The following is a 19810-nucleotide window of genomic DNA, read 5'->3' as shown; positions in this document are numbered from 1 at the left end:
TTCACTGTAATCATCTGTAACCGTAAGTATAACAGCTTTGCTGAGTTCTGCGAGTCCTTCTAGTGCATCACTGAAAATGAGATTGATTTTAGGGGACCCCCCCTACACACACACAAGGGGCGTGCTATCAATTGCTGTGTAATACTATTATCACACATTCAGTGGTTTCAAACAACACATATTTATTCTCTCGCAGCTTCTGTGGGCCAGGCGTCAGGATACAGCTTAGCTGAGGCCTCTGTTTTGGAGTCTCACAAGCTGCAGTCAGGGTGTGAACTGGGGCCGGGTGACATCTGAGGCTCCACTGGGGAAGCATCTGCTTCCAAGCTCACGTGGTTGTCGGCAGGATTCAGTTCCTTGTGAGTTGTCAGACTGAGGACCCACCTCAGCTCCTTACTTGGTGGGCCTCTGCAACATGGCTGCTTACTTCTTCAAAGCCAACAAGGGAGATCAAGTTTCCTAGCAAGGTGGACATTAAATCTTATATAATGTAACCACAGGGACATATAATCACACGTATGCCATCACCTTTGCCTTATTCTATTGGTTAGAAGCAAGTCACAGGTCCCGCCCACATTTAAGGGGTTGGGGTTCACAAGGGCATGAATACCAGGAGGTGGGGGGGGTCCTTACAGTCTGGCTGGCACATGGTCTCATCTCATACTTGATTTCCCCTATTTTTTAGAATCATTTTATTATATTAACAGAATGGACAGAGAAAACTACACAAAACACATGTGCAGTGTAAGGAATAATAATTATTATTATTATTAAACACAGTTGTAACTACCTTTCAGGTCAAGAAATAAAGCCTTGGGCTTCCCTGGTTGCCCAGTGGTTGAGAATCCACCTGCCAATGCAGGGAATACAGGTTCGAGTCCTGGTCTGGGAAGATCCCACATGCCTCAGAGCAACTAAGCCCGTGCGCCACAACTACTGAGCCTGCGCTCTAGAGCCCATGAGCCACAACTACTGAGTCCACGTGCCACAACTACTGAAGCCCGCATGCCTAGAGCCCATGCTCCACAAGAGAAGCCACCGCAATGAGAAGCCCGCGCACCGCAACAAAGAGTAGCCCCCGCTCGCCGCAACTAGAGAAAGCCCACACACAGCAACAAAGACCCAATGCAGCCCAAAAATAAATAAATAAATAAATTTATTAAAAAAAAAAGAAAGAAAGAAAACCTTGCTGCCCACCCCAGATGCTCTTTCATGTGCCCCATTCCAATCACAAAACCCTCCGTCCACCTGAAAGGCATCCTGACTTTTATAGTAATCACTTACTTGCATTTCTTTAGAGTTTTAGCACGCAAACATGCATCCCTAGCATAAACCCTAAAAAACCCTGATATATCTTTTTCTTAACGGCTTTGTTGAGATATAGTTTACATACTATAAAATTCACCTATTTAAAGTGTACCAATCAATGTGTTTTAGTATGTTTACAGAGTTGTGAAACCATCACCATAATCTAATTTTAGAACATTTTCATCACCCCCAGGAAGAACCCTCATACCTATCAACAGTTGATATGTCTCTGAAGTCTCCTGATCTACAGCCTTCCCCTCCCTTTCTTCTCCTTACGATTCATCTGTAGGCTGTCAGGCTCTGTTAGCACCTGTTGGAGAGGTGGAACTCCAGCTCTGTTGGATGGGGTTGAGCAGAAAGCCTTGCCACACAAACCAGCCAGACAATCTTTGACGGTGCCTTTCACTTCTTTGCCTCTCTTTCCCCTGTAAAATGGAAATAATTATTATTCGCCCTTCCTTAGCTTCCTCAAAGGGTTGCTGAAAGAATTGATGGAATAGATGAGGACACTGGAAGAATGCCAGGGTGATTATAACCACAGCAAAAATGACATAACTATATTTTCATATCACACACCTTGATCGCTAACGTCTGTAGATTCACACCTAATTTCCACAGGGATCCTCGAAAACAGGAGCAAGCAGGAGTCTTCCCCTGTGATCTACTCGTTTACTCTCTGAGCCTCGTGACCACCCTGCGTGATGAGTGTTATCATCTTTCTGTTAACATACGAGGGAAGGGTGGGGGTCCTGGACCGGTTGAGGGCTTTGTGCAGGGCCAGTCAGCTGAGCGTGGCAGAGCTGGGAGCTGGCCCAGTGTTCCCACTGTCAAGTCTCTTAACCTTAATACCCTCTGATAAGGTCCCAGTTGAGACCAGGACCTGGGCATCCACTTTGATAGGACACAGCTCTAAAGCCACGAGGTGCTCTTTTTCTCTTGTTGTGGGTGGCAGTTCTCAGTGTAGTGGCCTTGAGTTGCCTAAGCAGGGACAGGGCCTCTCTGTGCCAGGTGACCATTCAAAGGCTCTCTGTTCTCACTTTGTGCATTATGGAGCCTTTATCTTCTCACCCAGAGTCACCTTGATGTTTGCCTTTTGAAAGTGCCAAGAATTTAGAGGCCAGGGTTTTAGCTTCTTAGGTCCTTTGATTAAATACCATCCTTTCAGGTGGTTTGGATAATGGGGCCTCTGTCCGCGTGGGGTTTATTGGCTGGCCACGTGATTTCCCCAAGCTGCAGCCAAAGCACAAGAATCATAGAGGTGGGGAACAAAGGTTATCATTTCTGGCTTCCTTGCTTTTGTCTCACGTTTTCTGTCAGCATATCCCTTCCAGTACACTGTGGAAAATAGCACCCTTCACTCAAACAAAACAGAAAATGCTCCCAAGGAGAAGAACTGAAGCTGAAATGCCAGTGGATGAAGGGACCTCTCACTGGGGTCTACACCGTGTGGGGGACGAAGTCATCCACCGTGGACCAAGCCAGACGTCCCATCAGGGGCTCCTGGGGCAGCCACTCACCCCATCTGGAGATGTTTCTCTCAAACATCTAAGTGGTTGTACCCATTTTTGGGGTCTAGGGCTTTGGGTTCTTGGAAGAACCACCTGCTAAGCAGGAAGCCACCACCTTCTTAAGGCTCACAACAACCTCTAATACAGTTACACCTATCTGTCCCTTGCTTCTCCCTCAAGTACATTTTTTTTTTTTTTCCGGAAGAGTTTAATTTGAAGACTTTATTTCCTAGCTGATTGCAGAAACAAACCACAAAGTGAAACAGTGCTGCTCTCTGGGGAGACCTCTCAGGCTGCCTTGCGCAGTTCAAGGGAGAAGTCCCTTCCCCGGGGGGCACTTGGGGATTTTGACAGGAAAAGGGGACTCTTCCCTGGTATATGTTCAGCTCCATCACCCCCTACTCTTGCTGAGCCCTTAGCCCCAAATTCATCCTCATTCATAATTGCTCAAAACCCTAATCACTGGGTCCTTCCAGACAACTGCAGTCTTCTTTAATTATACATACTTAGGTTATGCTGAAGATTTTAAAAATATATTTATTTATTTTTATTTATTATTTATTTAGACTGTGCCGGGTCTCAGCTGTGGCATGCGGGCTTCTTAGTTGCCGCATGCACGAGGGATCAAACCTGGGAGCTCTGCATTGGGAACGTGGAGTCCTACCCACTGGGCCACCAGGGAAGTCCCTGAAGATTTGTTTTGATTTGGGATTTATCTTCCTAACCAGCCATAGGGTTTTTTTTGTGTGTTTTTTTTTAACATCTTTATTGGGGTATAATTGCTTTACAATGGTGTGTTAGTTTCTGCTTTATAACAAAGTGAATCAGTTTTATATATATACATATGTTCCCATATCTCTCCCTCTTTCGTCTCCCTCCCTCCCACCCTCCCTATCCCACCCCTCCAGGTGGTCACAAAGCACCGAGCCGATATCCCTGTGCCATGTGGCTGCTTCCCACTAGCTATCTACCTTACGTTTGTCAGTGTATATATGTCCATGCCTCTCTCTCGCCCTGTCACAGCTCACCCTTCCCCGTCCCCATATCCTCAAGTCCATTCTCCAGTAGGGCTGTGTCTTTATTCCTGTCTTACCCCTAGGTTCTTCATGACATTTTTTTTCTTCTTAAATTCCATATATATGTGTTAGCATACGGTATTTGTCTTTTTCATTCTGACTTACTTCACTCTGTATGACAGACTCTAGGTCTATCCACCTCATTACAAATAGCTCAATTTCGTTTCTTTTTACAGCCATAGGTGTTTTAAGGACAGGGTTTCTTAAGCTTCAGCCTTTCATGTGCCATGATTCTTGTTACATTTGCATATCCCCTGTACTTTTTTTTTTTTCGCCAGTGCAGCCTGGCTTGTGGGATCTTAGCTCCCGGACAAGGGATCGAACCCGGGCCCCCTGCAGTGGAAGTGCGGAGTCCTAACCACTGGACCAGCAGGGAATTTCTGTCTCGTGTACCATGTTTTACTTAATATTTTTCCTAAATCAACTCACATCTCCCCTTTTAGGTACATGTATTTCAAAAGGAAACTTTAAAATATTTATATAAATGAAAACCAGAATCATGTGTCTTAATTAGAGGGATAAGCCTAAATGTATGTTTCAAGAAAAACAAAACAATGACTAGCTTGGTACCGTTGTCTGTCTAAGTTTCTGAACCTGAAGTGGGCTTGCCCTCTCCCTCTCTTTCTCTCTCTCTCTCTGGCTCAAAAGAAGATTATCAGGTATTTAAGATTTACTGAGGATTTCACCTTGACTTAATCAGGATGGAAAGAAAATAGAAAAAGGAAACCTTTCTGTCCACAAGAGTCACTGTTTCTGACGTCCCTGCACAACTTTTACACCTCTTATTCCACCACTTTGCGAAACGTGATTCTAAGAGATTGGTCTGGTGCAATATGGAAGACTGTGTCTTCCTTCCGTGTGAAGGGAAATTGTTTCACCTTTATTCTTCAAAATAAATACACCCTGGGGGAGAAAAACTTATGGCTTTGGTCAGTGACGATCTCCAGGACACAATGTCTTGGAGTTACCATAGGAGCTTTTCTGATACCACCTTCTGTACAATTAGTCACCAAGTTCTGACCCTCGATTCTGCTTTCTCAAATCATTTCAACTCTGGCCCCCCCCTTCCCTCTGCATCTGCTCTCTGGTTCAGACTCCCATCACATCTCTCCCAGGTTATTTTAATTTATTTATTTTTGTCTGAGTTGGATCTTCATTGCTGCGCATGGGCTTTCTCTAGTTGCGGCGAGTGGGGGCTATTCTTCATTGCGGTGCGCGGGCTTCTCATTGCGGTGGCTTCTCTTCTTGCGGAGCATGGGCTCTGGGCGCGTGGGCTTCAGTAGTTGTGGCTCGTGGCTCTAAAGCGCAGGATCAGTAGTTGTGGTGCACAGGCCCACCTGCTCCGCAGCATGTGGGATCTCCCCGGACCAGGGCTCAAACCCGTGTCCCCTGCATTGGCAGGTGGATTCTTAACCACTGTGCCACCAGGGAAGCCCTCTCCCGGATCATTTTAATGCGAGCTCCTCTATCTCTAGTCAGAAGCCCCCTTCCCATCCATTCTCAGTCTGCAAATGTGAACTTTCCAAAATGGAAGTCAGATCATGTCACTCCCCTGCTTAAAACTCCCCAGTGCTCCCCACCTACAACAGGAAGTTCTGCTTCCTGTTTCTGCTCTTACCTACCTCTAGCCCCCATTTGCTGTCATCCCCCGACATACACCCTCCACCCCAGCCTCCCTGCTCTGTGTCACACTATGTACTTTTGCAATTCTGGTTTCCTTTGCCTGGAGTGTCCCCCAACCCCCCTTGTCCAGAGTTGAAAACTGTTTACCCAGAGTGGATCTGGTTTCCACCAAGAGGACTGGAATCTTTCACTGTCACTGTGTCTAACGTGGCAACATGTGCACAATGAATTTTAATCAGATCAAAGCTGACTCACTAATTGTAGAAGCAGGTACTGGAAGGCCACTCAGGCTAAAATCATGGTCATTTTCCTAGGAGCTTTCTGGGGATATTTTCAGTTTTGCTGGGTTAAGGCATTGTGTTGCCTGGGAGGTTGTCTGTGAACACAGCCAGACAGGGAGAGCAGATTACTGGAAGGAGTGGGACACAATCACACAAGTCTGGCTGGTTTTGGCTAGGGGTGGGATGGGGAGAGAGGAGGTAGAAAGATTTACATTATGGGCTTCCCTGGTGGTGCAGTGGTTGAGAGTCCGCCTGCCGATGCAGGGGACATGGGTTCGTGCCCCGGTCCGGGAAGATCCCACATGCCACGGAGCGGCTGGGCCCGTGAGCCATGGCCGCTGAGCCTGCGCGTCCGGAGCCTGTGCTCTGCAACGGGAGAGGCCACAACAGTGAGAGGCCCACGTACCACAAAAAAAAAAATAAATAAATAAAATAAAGATTTACTCTGTACCAAAGCATTGGACTTTTCTGCTCCACTAGATCAGGCTTGGCAGGAAAAGGAGGAAGTCTTCCTGGAAGGAATGGGAGACCAGAGTGAAGATGGATGCCACTCTGGGTTTAATTTGAGAGACCAAAGATAGATGGGTCTGAAGAGTGGGACCAATGCCAACCCATCTAATTTGGACTCCTGCCCAGGACTGTGTCTAACTCACCAGTCAGAGACAAGCCTCTTGTGCCACCCAATGTCAGTCATTTAACACACACTATATCTTCTCCCCAGCAGGCCTGCCCACCAGCCCTGGGGTGTTCCACTGTCCTGAGACTCAGAGAGAGGCTGTGTTGCAAGTTCCTTCTTTGATAGGTGTGAAAGATGGATCCTCTTAAATCCTGGCAAAGGTACTTTGTTCAGACCCCCAGTGTCCCCTTCACAATTGAGAAGCCATGAAGTTTGTCTTGCGAAGGTAGAGCTCCTTCCCAGCATTCTAGAGGGAAATGCCATCAGGGCTTTCTAGATACTAATCTGTCCTCTTGGCTTTATCCAATGTACTTAATATACATACAGTCATCTATCTGTAATATCCCAGCAGTAAATTCCACTGCCAACAACTCCATTCTCTGGCTTCTGTGTTGCTGCGGTGTGTGTCATCGTGTGGCTCTATCTTCTGGCTCAGAAAGGTGTACAAAAGTCACTTCTCTCACAGTTTATTTTATTTATCCAACGTTTGTATATTACAGACCATGTACCAGGCACTATTCAAAGCATTTTCCTATTATATTAACTCGTTTGATCTTCATAACAATCCCATGAGGTGTTATTCCCATTTGGCAGATGAGGCTTAGAGAAGGTAAGAAATTTGCCTGATGATGCACAGCTAGTACTTGGTAAAGCTGAGGCTCAGACTTAGGCAGGCAGACTCCGGAGTCCCTGCTTTTATTTAATTAATTAATTTATTTATTTAGGCTGCGCCGGGTCCTAGTTGAGGCATTGTGGACTCTTAGTTGCGGCAGGCGTGCGGGACCCAGCTCCCCAACCAGGGATTGATCCCAGGCCCCCTGCATTGGGAGCGTGGAGTCTTACTCACTGGACCACCAGGGAAGGCCCCAGAGTCACTGCTTTTAATCACTGAGCTATGCTGTCTCCAAGAGAACTTCAGAGTGACCCCTGATGGATGTCTGTTAACGTAAGAGAGGGCCATAGAGCTCAAGGCAAGACAGGAGGCCAGAGCTTCAGAAGTATAGCTGATTGGGAGATGGGAAGGGGCTGTAAAAAGAAACTTATTGATACATTGCCTGTGAGGCACACTCTGGCTTGTCCGGCTCCCCACTCCCACTTTAGTTTTGGTCTTCTTTTGTACCAAAATTTTAGTCATCGCTGGCTGTAAGTGCTTGCTGGGTGACTCCTTTCTGCAGCCCTTGGGTCTGGATTTTTAAGTAAGTTTTTTCTACCAAAGAGTTTGAAGTATTATCTTTGCAATGTTCCCCCTAAATAAACTCTTCTTCCTAGCCCTCTGCCTTCCAGAGATTCCCCCTGCAAAGCCTTTACCCAGCATGCATGTGCAACGTCACGAAGGCCTTGTCTCTTCTCACGCTCCTGATGTCCACAGAATTAACACCGGCATCCACTGGCGATGCTGATGCAGGGCTCCCAGGGTCAAGATTCTCTACAAAGTCTTGCTTGGAGGGAGCTGTGCCCTAGAGAACTTGCTCCTCTGTAAAGGGTCTTCGTCCTTTGTGATCTGATATTTATGCAATTTATTTTTTTAAAGAAAAAGCCTTTTTCACAGACATTGTTTCATGGGATCCTCCAAACTACTCTGTGAGGTAGAAGGCTGGGAAAAGATGATAGTCTTTGGTTGAGAGGAAACTGAGGCACAGAGAGGTCATGTGACTTGCCTAGCATCATATGCTCAGGATGGCAGAGCCCAGGCTCAGTCTCAGCTGTCATGCCTTTTGGCAAGTTATGGTATCTCTCTGGATGTTGCTTGTCTTACCTATAGAATAGTGGGATTAGAATAGGTGCTCTATAAGGGTCTTTCCAACGCAAACATTTTGTAATACTAAAATTCTGAGGAATACTTTCCCCTGAAAGATCAGGCCATCAAGCCTTCTGAAGTTCATCTTATTTGCCTCCATCCTGGAATATGACTTCATTATCTCCCAGTGAGCAGGGAGTGTGTCTTTCCTGTCTTCCTCCTTATATCACAGAGAGAGTGTTTTTTGCAAGGGCTTCCACCCCTATACTCCTTACAGGTATCATATAGTTTAGATGGTGAAATACTGTTATAAACATAACAATGAATTTGCTTCAAAACCTGTGGATTTCAACTTTTCAGTGAGCTCTACAACAGTAATGACAGCTGAGATCAGTAGAGCAAGTGCTGTGCATCTGACAAATGCTTGACATGTATTATATATTCTTCACAACCACCTAAGAAGGTAGGTATTATTATCATTATTGCCATGTTACAGAAGAAGGGGCGGGCTTGGAGAAGTAAAAGAACTTACTCAGGATCACATTAACTATCAGGTGATGGGCTCTGGATTCAAACTAATGTAGTTTGTCAGCAGCTGTTAAATGCTGCACCAGACCACAAGGCTTCTCCTAGGAGAAAAGGGGATTGGTATTATACACATGTGCCTTTTATTCCCTTACAAAAAATTCATTTTGTAATACTTAAGATAGAAAAAAGGCACATTATGCACAGATAGTGTTTCCTCCTTTATTCTCTCTCTCTCTCCAACCATCTGTCCATCTATCTCCCACTGTCTGCCAACCACTGTTCAAACATATAAGCATATATAGAGAGATACAGCAACAAATTCCTCAGGATGGAGAGTCAGGAGGAAATTAAGACAATGTTAGAAAAATTAGTACAAGGCTATTATTCAGTGCCACCTATGTGTCCGGCACTGCGCTGGGCAAACCTATGTAAAGAGATGTACCAGAAGACCCTGCCTAAAGTAAACCACACAGAGAGAGGAAAATCACTTGGTTTGGTTACAAAGAAATGAATCTGTTTACACAGATAGTGTAGAAACTAATCTCATTATTTAGAATCGTATTTTATAAGCATCACAGATAAAAAGCAGATAGGGTGGTGGGCTTTGGTAGTGGAAAGGACTCGATTCTGGGAGGTAGTCATCCTTTACTCAATCAAGCGCTTTCTAAGGGCTTTGTCCAATAAGGTGGGGAATACTTCTGAAGGCTTTCTAAGGCTTTCTAAGGGCTTTGTCCAATAAGGTGGGGAATACTTCTGGAAACCAGGTGGACAGGTCGCTGCTCTTCTGGAGTTTATAGTCAGTCAGGTAAGAATATTCTTGCCCTGAGTCACACTGCCAAGGTCTAGCTATACGACCTTGGACGAAAAACTTCTCCTGCCGCTATTTCGTAAAAGAAATGGGGTCAGACTAGCGACCCTGCCACTCAAATTCCCGGCCCAAAGCGTATCCCATCGAGACTCCCGCTCGATGCTCTGCGGCGAACCTGACGGCGGGGGCGTAGGTCCGGGACAGAGAGCGTTCGCGTTCCGAAAGCGCTTGTCCCTCGCGGCGCCCCGTCGCCCCGCCGCCGCCGCGACTCGCGGAGCCGGAGGAGGCGGAGCAGGCGCTGTCCCGGCTCTTGAGCAGGGTAGCTGCTGAGGAGGTGGTGCGGCGGGCCCGGGAGGCCGAGGTTCGGGCGGGGCGGTGGGAGAGGCTCGCAGGCGGCGCCGGCAGCGTGGGGAGAGTGGCGCCGCGGGCTGGGCGCTCCGGGCGAGAGGAGTCCGCTCCATGCGTGCGGGCCGAGGCCGGCCCCTGCGAGCCGCAGACATGAAGAAAGACGTGCGGATCCTTCTGGTGGGAGAACGTGAGTCCGCGCGCCCGGGCTGGCCGGGACTGGCCGCGGCCACCGCAGCCCCTGCCGCCCCACTGCCCAACCTCCGCGCCCCCAGGCCTCCCAGCCCCTCCGCTCTTCCCTTTCGGCTGCCCGCAGGCGGCCCTCGATCTCTCACCTCACCTGGGCCCTCCTGAGCCCTCCCGTCCTCTGTCCCCCCGTCATCACCCTCAAGCCGTGTCGCCATTAGCCTCTGACCGCCCGGCCTCATCCCTCCGAAGGTCCTCTCCTTTTTCTCTTGGAATGCTCTCCTCCCGGGCCTCCGCGTTTCCGAGGCCGCCTCCTCTCAGACCCTTTCGTCTTCCGTGGAGATTCCCTTGTTCCTGCCAGGCAGGTGCTGGAACAGGCAGACTGACCAATTGGGATGGCGTGAACTGGCTCCCGGGGAAGCTAGGGGGAGGGGTGCAGAACTGTTCGACTTGTGGGCAAGGTCAGGTGTCTGCATGTTTTTGCGCTCGCGGTGTTCCCTCGCTCTAGGCATTGACTGTAAGGCACGGAGCATTTTAAGCGGTATTTGCTCTTTGCATTGGAATAACTCCAGGTACACTCGATGTTTCCTCAAAAATTTACTCTCAACTTCAAGTTATACAAGTGCTCAATGAATGAATACTTAAATGGGGAGGGTCCTTAAGTTGAGAGAATTATTGTTATCCTAAAGCCTAGTTTCCCCCATCTTTTAAAACATTATTTCATAACTACTTGGTAATTAATTTAAAAATGACGGGCACACGTGAGACTCCCCCCCCTCCCCCGCAGAGATTCTTAGATTTCACTTTTTGAAGATGTAATAAAGGAGACATTTCTTCTGTTCACTGACTTGGGGACAGAACAGCAGGGACTTCTTGATATTGTTCAAGTTACATGACTCAATTGGTAGGACTAAAATAAGAAAGTGGGCTGGGGAGGACTGGACCGTTTGTTTTAAAAGTACATTAGTTAATGACCTGACTTTGCTGTTTTGAAGCTTTCTATTCTAAACCCCGTTTCATTCTAGAGTAGCCCCTCCAGGTCACTGTGATGCACTCCCAACGAAGGAAGCGAACACATTTTTACCCTCTTCTGTAGTGTTCTTTGCTGTTCATAGAAACCTCTGTTCACCTGCTATTGTAGAAATCTTCCTTTAGAATCAGAATTTAGAAGTAAGCTTAGCGAGACACAGTTTACTTTTTGGTTTGCAGTTGTGAATTTTAGTTTTAATTTATAACAACACATGTGTCAATCTGTGTTTTGCATGGACTTCCTTGACAAAGTTCAGGAATATGATTCTTGTTGATGCATTTGGAGCAAGGTAGGGAAAGTGAGTAGATGTCCCACTTAAAAAACTGATGGATAAAAAAAATTTTTTTAAACAAAAATTCTTTGTTTTGGTTTTAGTTTTGAATATAGGGAGCAATTACATATAATCAGTAGTCTGTAAAACATCTGAATTGAAGTGCTATACATATGTGAGATATATTGTCAGCCTTAGGACATTTAAGCTAAAAGGTTAACAGTATTACTTATTTTGAAATACATAAAAGGCTTAAAAATTTGTTAGAAAAATTACAAGCCATATTCTGATGAATTGAAAGCAAATAATAGAATTGGTAAGAGTGTATATGTGAGAGTTTTTAGATAGGGAGAAACTTGACACAAGAGAAAGCCTTCGTTTTTGAGGAAGACATTTTTCTTAAAGAGGATGATACCGAAAACTTTAGGCCAAGTTTATATACGTGATTTTTTTTCCCACATTTAAAAGTATGAGAAATGGGCTTCTCTCGTGGCGCAGTGGTTGGGAATCTGCCTGCCAATGCAGGGGACACGGTTCGAGCCCTGGTCCGGGAATATCCCACGTGCCGCGGAGCAGTTGAGCCCGTGTGCCGCAACTACTGAGCCTGTGCTCTAGAGCTCGCGAGCCACAACCACTGAAGCCTGTGTGCCTAGAGCCCATGCTCCGCAACAAGAGAAGCCACTGCAACGAGAAGCCTGCACACCTCAACAAAGAGTGGCCCCCGCTCACCACAACCGGAGAAAAGCCCGTGCGCAGCAGCGAAGACACAACGCAGCCAAAAATAAATAAATTAATAAAATAAATTTTAAAAATATATGAGAAAGAGCTACACTTATTTGGAATATATAATTTTAATTAGTTATAGTAAAGGGTTGTATTCTGGGGGGAAATGACTGAAGCATTACTTTTTGAGATTTAATGTAAACATCTGACAGCTACTTAGCCTAGTTGTAGTACTTTAAATGCTAGGTAAACAATAAGTGTGACCAAAACTATTTTGATACTGGTCTGATACACAGATTTATCAGGAAAACCACTTTTTAAAATTTTATTTATTTATTTTTGGCTGCATTGCGTCTTCGTTGCTGCGCGCGGGCATTCTCTAGTTGCTGTGAGCGGGAGCTACTCTTCCTTGCGGTGCGCGGGCTTCTCATTGCGGTGGCTTCTCTTGTTGCGGAGCATGGGCTCTAGGCACGTGGGCTTCAGAAGTTGTGGCACGTGGGTTCAGCAGTTGTGGCTCACGGGCTCTAGAGTGCAGGCTCAGTAGTTGTGGCGCACGGGCTTAGTTGCTCCGCAGCATGTGGGATCTTCCCAGACCAGGTCTCGAACCCGTTTACCTTGCATTGGCAGGCAGATTCTTAACCACTGTGCCACCAGGGAAGCTCAGGAAAACCACTTTTTAAGGAAGAAGTCATAATAATTCATTTGTAGTTTTAAGATGGTTAACTAAGGGAAATAGGAAACGAAAAGAAAAAGGAGCATCGTCTCTGGAGTTGTTGTAAAGCCTGTTCTTTCTCAATCACTTCAGTACATTTTATTGCTGTTAGTGTCCGTCCCTGAACCACACAGCAGCAGCTTCATTCACTGAGGCTCCCAAACAGTTGTGAGCAGTTTCAACATTCTGTTGGCTTAACCTATACTGTACTCTGGAGGTGAAATGGATCTTTTCTTGACCCATCCAGAATTTGGCTTCTGAGCCAGCCAGGCTTTAATGCTAACTGGTTGCTGAATGTCTGTTGACTGCTTAGATCAGAAAAGTTAGGCTGTCTATAAATTTTAAGGTGTTTATTTGCAGAGAAAGCCAAAGTATTTTAAGTATCTTCTTCACCTTACCTTAATTATTGAACATATTGAATGCTATTCAGGCCAAATTAAAAGTTAATTACCATTCTTTAAACAAAACAAAAAATTAAAAATTTTTAAAAATTCAACCACATGAAACTTAGTTCTTCAGGTTATAACTTTCCATGGTCAGTTTCGTTGGCCAGAATTTGCATTTAACTAGATTTGCATTAGTATGCTTAACAGATGTCCTTGTTATAATATGAGGAATGAGCCTTATTAACCTTTTATCTAAATCCTGTAGCTGCATTAAAAGTACACAAGATAGGGGCTTCCCTGGTGGCGCAGGCCCGCGTACTGCAAAAAAAAAAAAAAAAGTACACAAGATAGTCTTAGTTTTAGTGAAGTCTTGTTTTTAAATTAAATTGAGATATATTTGTCTTCTGGTCAAATTAATTAAGAAAGTGGAACTGTTATCCTCTTTTTAAATGAGTCCGGTATCTCTTACGCAGTTTGTCTAACTGCTTGGTTTATCATCGAAACTTCTGCCAAACTAGCTCACACTTTGGTTGGCTCTGGCCTAGGCTTTTGTAATATCTCCTTAACTGGTATCCCTGCTTCTAATTTCGTCCGTTCTCCATGTAGCAGACAGAGTCATCTTTAAAAAATATCCCAGATCGTGTTACCCATTTAATTCTCTGATATTTCCACTTTCACTTAAAGACCATTCAATTTTTTTTTTTTTTTTTTTTTTTTTAACTTTTGGCTGCACGGTGAGGCATGCGGGATCTTAGTTCCCCAACCAGGGATCGAACCCATGCCCCCTGCACTGGAGGTGCAGAGTCTTAACCCCTGGACCACCAGGGAAGTCCCGAGGCCATTAAACTTTTTAATGCAGTCATGCAGAGTCCTTCACAATCTGGCCCTTGCTTTGTTCTTGTACTACTCTCTCCTTTACTTTGCTTTCTCTATAAGAGGGCCCTGACCCAGGCATTATCCCTACTTCCCTGCATATTTGTTCACTTTTTTCTGTTGTTACTTGGGCTAGAAGGTAAGCTTTGTAGGGGATTGGTCTTGTTTATTGCCATTTCCCCAGGCCTAGAGTAGGCCTGGCACAAAGTAGGCACTCAAATAGTTGTTGAAAGAATGAACGAGTTCAAGCTAGTTTAGTTTATTTAGACTTTCCTTGTTTTCCAAACCACTCCTCTTAGTCATAAAAATGTGATCATTCTCCTTTCTTAAAATCTGGTCTGATGTGGTTATTGTTAGGATTTGAAGGGGCAGCATTCATCCAGTCTCTTGTCCATGTTCTTAGCTTTATTTTGTTGGGGAGATTCCTGTGTTGTGGCAATGAAGTAGACCAGTGACTTATAATGGCAATGCCATGTCTAGTTCATGTCTTGGCTGCCAGGAATTATAGTCCTTGCCAAAAGAGGTCAGCTTCTCCTTGAACCACCAGAGGCCATCTTGGAGGTTTAAAGGAGTTAGAGAAAGATTCTTTAGGTATAAGAGTCAAAGACACTTCAGGAATACGCTAGCATTTATTTTGGAGAAAAACTTTCTATGATCTTTTTAAAGCCATATTGCTCTCCATTCTGGTCTTTGTTAGAATGATATTTGAAGATTAAACTGCTCCAGTTTCAATTATACTGTGTCTGGTGATAACACAACGCAGTATGGTACCTACTATCACCTGGGTGATAGTACCTGGGTGATTGGCCGTAGAAAGTCCATTCTACATAGCCTATTCTATTCATATAGAGAGTCTCTTCTACATCATCCTTACATCTGTACTGAGACCTGTTCTCTGCTGTCTTTTCTGCTCTGCCGGCACCAGTTGGGCACTAGTGTTGATGTAGTTTGAAGGAGAGGGATAGACCATAGCATTTGTCCTTCTGCAGCCCACGTTGTCTGCATATGGTTGATGAAATTTTCCTTTGGAACAATGCTCAGCTATTTCCCCAAATGCTAAAATTTTCCAGTTAAAAATACAACTTCATAGCTACTCTCCTCCTCCCTGTGTATTCTAATTACAATAAATTAAGACGAGCCAGCAAGGCTTCTTAATAAAGAAGCAGATAAAAATGAGGAGTAGGTAGATGCCTTTGCTACTTGAAGCATGGCGTGTTTGTTATCAAGAAAAATAGTCAATATGGCTGGTAGGATGGCAATTGGAACCAGGGAATATTACTTCCACTTCATGAATATTAAGAATTTGCTGTCATTTAGAAGTAGATGTTCAAAAGATGTGATGAAAAGACAAATTTTTAGCTGGGATAAATCTAGATAATTTGTTCTATAATGATGAATTATGCTTCCCATGAATGACCTACTTAGAAGCATGGGGTTTCAGACAGAACTGTAGCATGTTGTGTTGAACTGAATCAGAAGGCCTTCTGTCCTTGGGGATAATTGTGGCCATGCTTTTAATTTTTATAGATCACTTTAATATTTCTCAGGCAAAATAGAGGAAATAGAGACCATCAGATGTCTGGCTAACAAAGGATAATTTTTTTGTCCTCCATATTAATATTTATATTAAAATGTTTATATTATATATAATTATTATATTTAATTATATTTATCATAAAATTGTACTATATAAAATATTTATAGTATATATTATATTAAATATAAAATTTAATTGGTACAATAATTAGAGAAGAGCTTGGCATATGTTCCTTTATGGAAATAATTTCTATTTTCTGGAGTAGTTAAAAATATGCAACGTTTATACTCATCTGCCATTGTCATAAGGGATTTTTTTTTGGCTGTGCTGCGTGGGTTTCAGGATCTTAGTTCCCTGACCAGGGATCGAACCTGAGCCCTCGGCAGTGAAAGCATGGAGTCCTAACCACTGGACTGCCAGGGGATTCCCATAAGGAACCTTTTTGATTATAGGCTTATTTAAAGAGTCTTAAAATTTTAATATTCTAAAATTTTTTCCTTCAAGACATTCACTTATTTTCTCAATTAAAATTAGCTTGAAAGTGGCCTATTTTAACTTTAATTTTAAACTTGCTGCTTCATTATTTCTTTGATAGTCTCACTCAAGGTTAGGTGGGTAGGCCTTAAGCAAAAAAGCCCTACTTTAGATTCACCAAAGCATTTTTTTGTTTTTTGGTTAAATGTTTTTATTTATTTATTTATTTATTTTATTTTTGGATCTGTTGGGTCTTCCTTGCTGCGCGTGGGCTTTCTCTAGTTGCGGTGAGCAGGGGGCTATTCTTCGTTGCAGTGCGCGGGCTTCTTATTGCGGTGGCTTCTCTTGTTGCAGAGCATGGGCTCTGGGTGCGTGGGCTTCAGTAGTTGCAGCACGTAGGCTCAGTAGTTGTGGCTCACGAGCTCTAGAGCGCAGGCTCAGTAGTTGTGGCGCACGGGCTTAGTTGCTCCACGGCATGTGGGATCTTCCCGGACCAGGGCTCGAACCCGTGTCCCCTGCATTGGCAGGTAGATTCTTAACCACTGAGCCACCAGGGAAGTTCCTCACCAAAGCATTTTGAAACTCAATCACATCTGTATAATCCTTTATTAGTTAAAGCAGCTGTCATTTCACTGCTCTTCCAAAAGGAAACCCAAAATGGTACTAATGAAAACATGCTCATTCATTTTTTCCCAAATTCACTGTAATCTCTCTCTCTTGCTCTAATTTTGAACTTGTTTTAAAAAAGGAAATCACTCTTGGATTTTTATGTGGGAGAGATTCATGTTCTTTGATTTTTTAAAAGACCTTTTATTATACAATTACTTCAGAAACTACATGGGATTGTTTTATTGTAGTGAGTGCTAAATTGCCTCAGATTCTTTAACAAATGAGGCAGGATACGAATGAGTAGAAATGTCACACTTTGAAAGGTAGTATCATACAAATAAATTAATTATCCCTACTCTTTGGTATTGCTGTCTTGTAAGTCTGTATGATCAAGCATAAGTAAAACTCTTTAATTGTTGCCGTCTTTACAGTGCCTCGTCTCCAAGCCATTTCCTTTCCTGTCTCTGAGGCCTGCCCTGTTGGAATGGACATGGTGACAGGTCTGTGCTTTGGCAGGAGTTGCTGCAGGTAGCCAGAACTGCCGTGAGGAGCTGAGCTGTGGAGAAATCTAGATTTCCTCAGAACGTTGGTTTTCTCTTCTGAAAATATCACTGGGGATACAGAGGGTCCATGAGAAAAGCAGAAAAGGGACTATGACCAAGAAAAGGGTTGTCGTAATGAGTTTTAAGAAGAGAGATGAGGAAGAATGGATGCATTTTAAAGATTATGGTGAGGGAGAACTTTAAAGGTAACACAGAACACCTGTTGAAGACCTGCATTTTGCTAAGGGATCCTGAGTGATGGTGATTAAGGAGAAACAAGTCCTTTGCTGTCTTGGAAACTAATAGGCTTTTTGATATTGTTGATTGATTTAATTTTGAAGATTTTGTTTAACATTTTGAGTTAAGGATTCAAAGGTAGGTAGGTTTCTTCTGAAACTGATGAGGGCCTTTGAGTGGTAGGATACAAATAAAATTTTTAAAAGGTAATTCTAAAAAGGGGATTATCAGTATCTGATTATTGAGTATCTGATTATTGAGTATCTGATTCATTTTTTCCCATTCCTAACTTAGTAGATCAAGGATAACATTGTAGACAGGTACAGTTGACCTTTGAACAACATGGGTTGGAACTTTGCAGGTCCACTTATCTGCTGATCTTTTTCAATAGTAAATACTACAGTACTACACAATCCGCAGTTGCTTGAATCCAGGGATGAGGATACAGATGAATCACTGATACAGAAGGCCGACTATAAGTAACACTATTTTCAACTGTGCGTGTGTTAGCACTCCTAACCCCCTCATTGTTCAAGGGTCAGCTGTATAAGATATCCAGGAGAGTTCTTCAGAAATGGAAAAGTTTCTGGGAACATCTGTGCTGGTGATAGTTGTAAGATTTTGGAGATAACCAGGGAAAAAGCAGACATCTCTCCTAGGGCCAGAAAGGCCCAGAAGGTCAAAGGTCACAGGTATTGTACAGGCATTGGATCTTCTAAAAGGTTTGTTGTTTTAAGTATCTGGAATAAGAGGACGGTGGCTTGGCCCATTTTAAGGTAACTACATTTGACCTTTGAACAAAGCAGGGGTTAGGGGTACTGACCTTCTGTGCAGTTGAAAATCTCTGTATAACTTATAGCTGGCCCACTGTTTACTGTGTTCCTCTGTATCTGTGATTCCACATCAAAGATCTGTGATTCCACATCAAAGATCTGTAGTATTTGCAATTGAAAAAACAAAATCTGTGTCAAAGTGGACCCGCACAGTTCACACCTGTGTTGTTCAACGTGTGGGGAATTTGATTGAAGGATAGACCTGACTCCTTTGAATTATTTTTGCAATTTTTCTGTAAGTCTGAAATTTTCTGAATATAAGTTTAAAAAAAAATTGAGCCAGAGTTGCTGGATTAGTCACCAATGAATCTGAATATTTTAATTAACTTACGCAGTATTTGTGTATGGGGTGCTTCCTGACTTTTGTGGTCACCATTCCTTTTCTGTATTACTAACTTGTGTTAACAATAATTGTTAATGTCTGGCATAAGAAAGAGAAAGAATAGTGCTTAGCTATCAGGAGATGGGTTATTCTCTTAGTGAGACCATGAGAAAATCACTGTGGCTGGGTCCCTTAGCTCTTCATCTAAAATTTTTGTGGGGAGCTGGATAAGCTGCCTTCAATAACTAGGTTATAGCAGTTCTGTGATGATGGGCTCCTGATTCTGTGACTCAGGGAGATGTTATGTTATTGTCATCCACTTGAAGAAGGCCCAAGCCTTCTTACACGTGTAAATTGTAAAGATTGAAGAAGTCAGAGCTAGAAGACACCTGTTAACCATCTGATCTGCCCTCCATCTGCAGCACCTGCTTGTTTGCAGCACACCCTCTAAGTTGTTTTGACCAGTGCTCTCTTTTCTAGCCAGTCATCATTTTTCCAGAGACTTGACTTGTATTTTTTTTTAATAAATTTACTTATTTTATTTATTTATTTTTTGGCTATGTTGGGTCTTCGTTGCTGCGCTCAGGCTTTCTTTCTCTAGTTGCGGCAAGCGGGGGCTACTCTTCGTTGCAGTGCACGGGCTTCTCATTGCGGTGGCTTCTCTTGTTGCAGAGCACGGGCTCTAGGTGCGTGGACTTCAGTAGTTGTGGCATGCGGGCTCAGTAGTTGTGGCTCGCGAGCTCTAGCGCACAGGCTCAGTAGTTGTGGCACACAGGCTTAGTTGCTCCGCAGCATGTGGGATCTTCCCGGACCAGGGCTCAAACCTGTGTCCCCTGCATTGGCAGGCGGATTTGTAACCACTGCGCCACCAGGGAAGTCCTTTGACTGGTATTTTTAGTCATCCTTTCTTTTAGTCATTTAGAAAAGGAATGTGACTTTCCTTAACTTTAACATTTTCCAGTTCTTTTATATTTAGACTTGACTTTTTTTTTTTTTTTTTTTTTGCGGTACGCGGGCCTCTCACTGTTGTGGCCTCTCCCGTTGCGGAGCACAGGCTCCGGACGCACAGGCTCAGCGGCCATGGCTCATGGGCCCAGCCACTCCGCAGCATGTGGGATCTTCCCGGACCGGGGCACGAACCCGTGTCTCCTGCATCGGCAGGCGGACTCTCAACCACTGCGCCA

At 44.1% G+C, this 19810-nt stretch overlaps 1 protein-coding gene across 6 annotated transcripts in view; it reads left to right on the top strand.

Annotated features, from left to right (window-relative positions):
* Positions 1 to 19810, top strand: part of RHOT1 (ras homolog family member T1) — a 71403-nt gene that overhangs the window by 2506 nt on the left and 49087 nt on the right. For 4 of the 6 annotated variants that reach the window (XM_059996495.1, XM_059996499.1, XM_059996498.1 and 1 more), the window contains exon 1: positions 9896 to 10081. The exons of 1 other annotated variant lie outside the window; for it this stretch is intronic. In XM_059996495.1, the coding sequence (XP_059852478.1) occupies positions 10006 to 10081 (76 nt within the window). In that variant the 5' untranslated portion in view covers positions 9896 to 10005. One more of the 6 variants, XM_059996497.1, reaches the window with a different exon arrangement.

Source organism: Delphinus delphis, chromosome 19 (genome assembly GCF_949987515.2).
Source record: "Delphinus delphis chromosome 19, mDelDel1.2, whole genome shotgun sequence".
Lineage (NCBI taxonomy): Eukaryota > Metazoa > Chordata > Mammalia > Artiodactyla > Delphinidae > Delphinus > Delphinus delphis.
The sequence above is the reverse complement of the archived record's forward strand: the minus strand, read 5'-3'. Positions and strand labels throughout refer to the sequence as shown.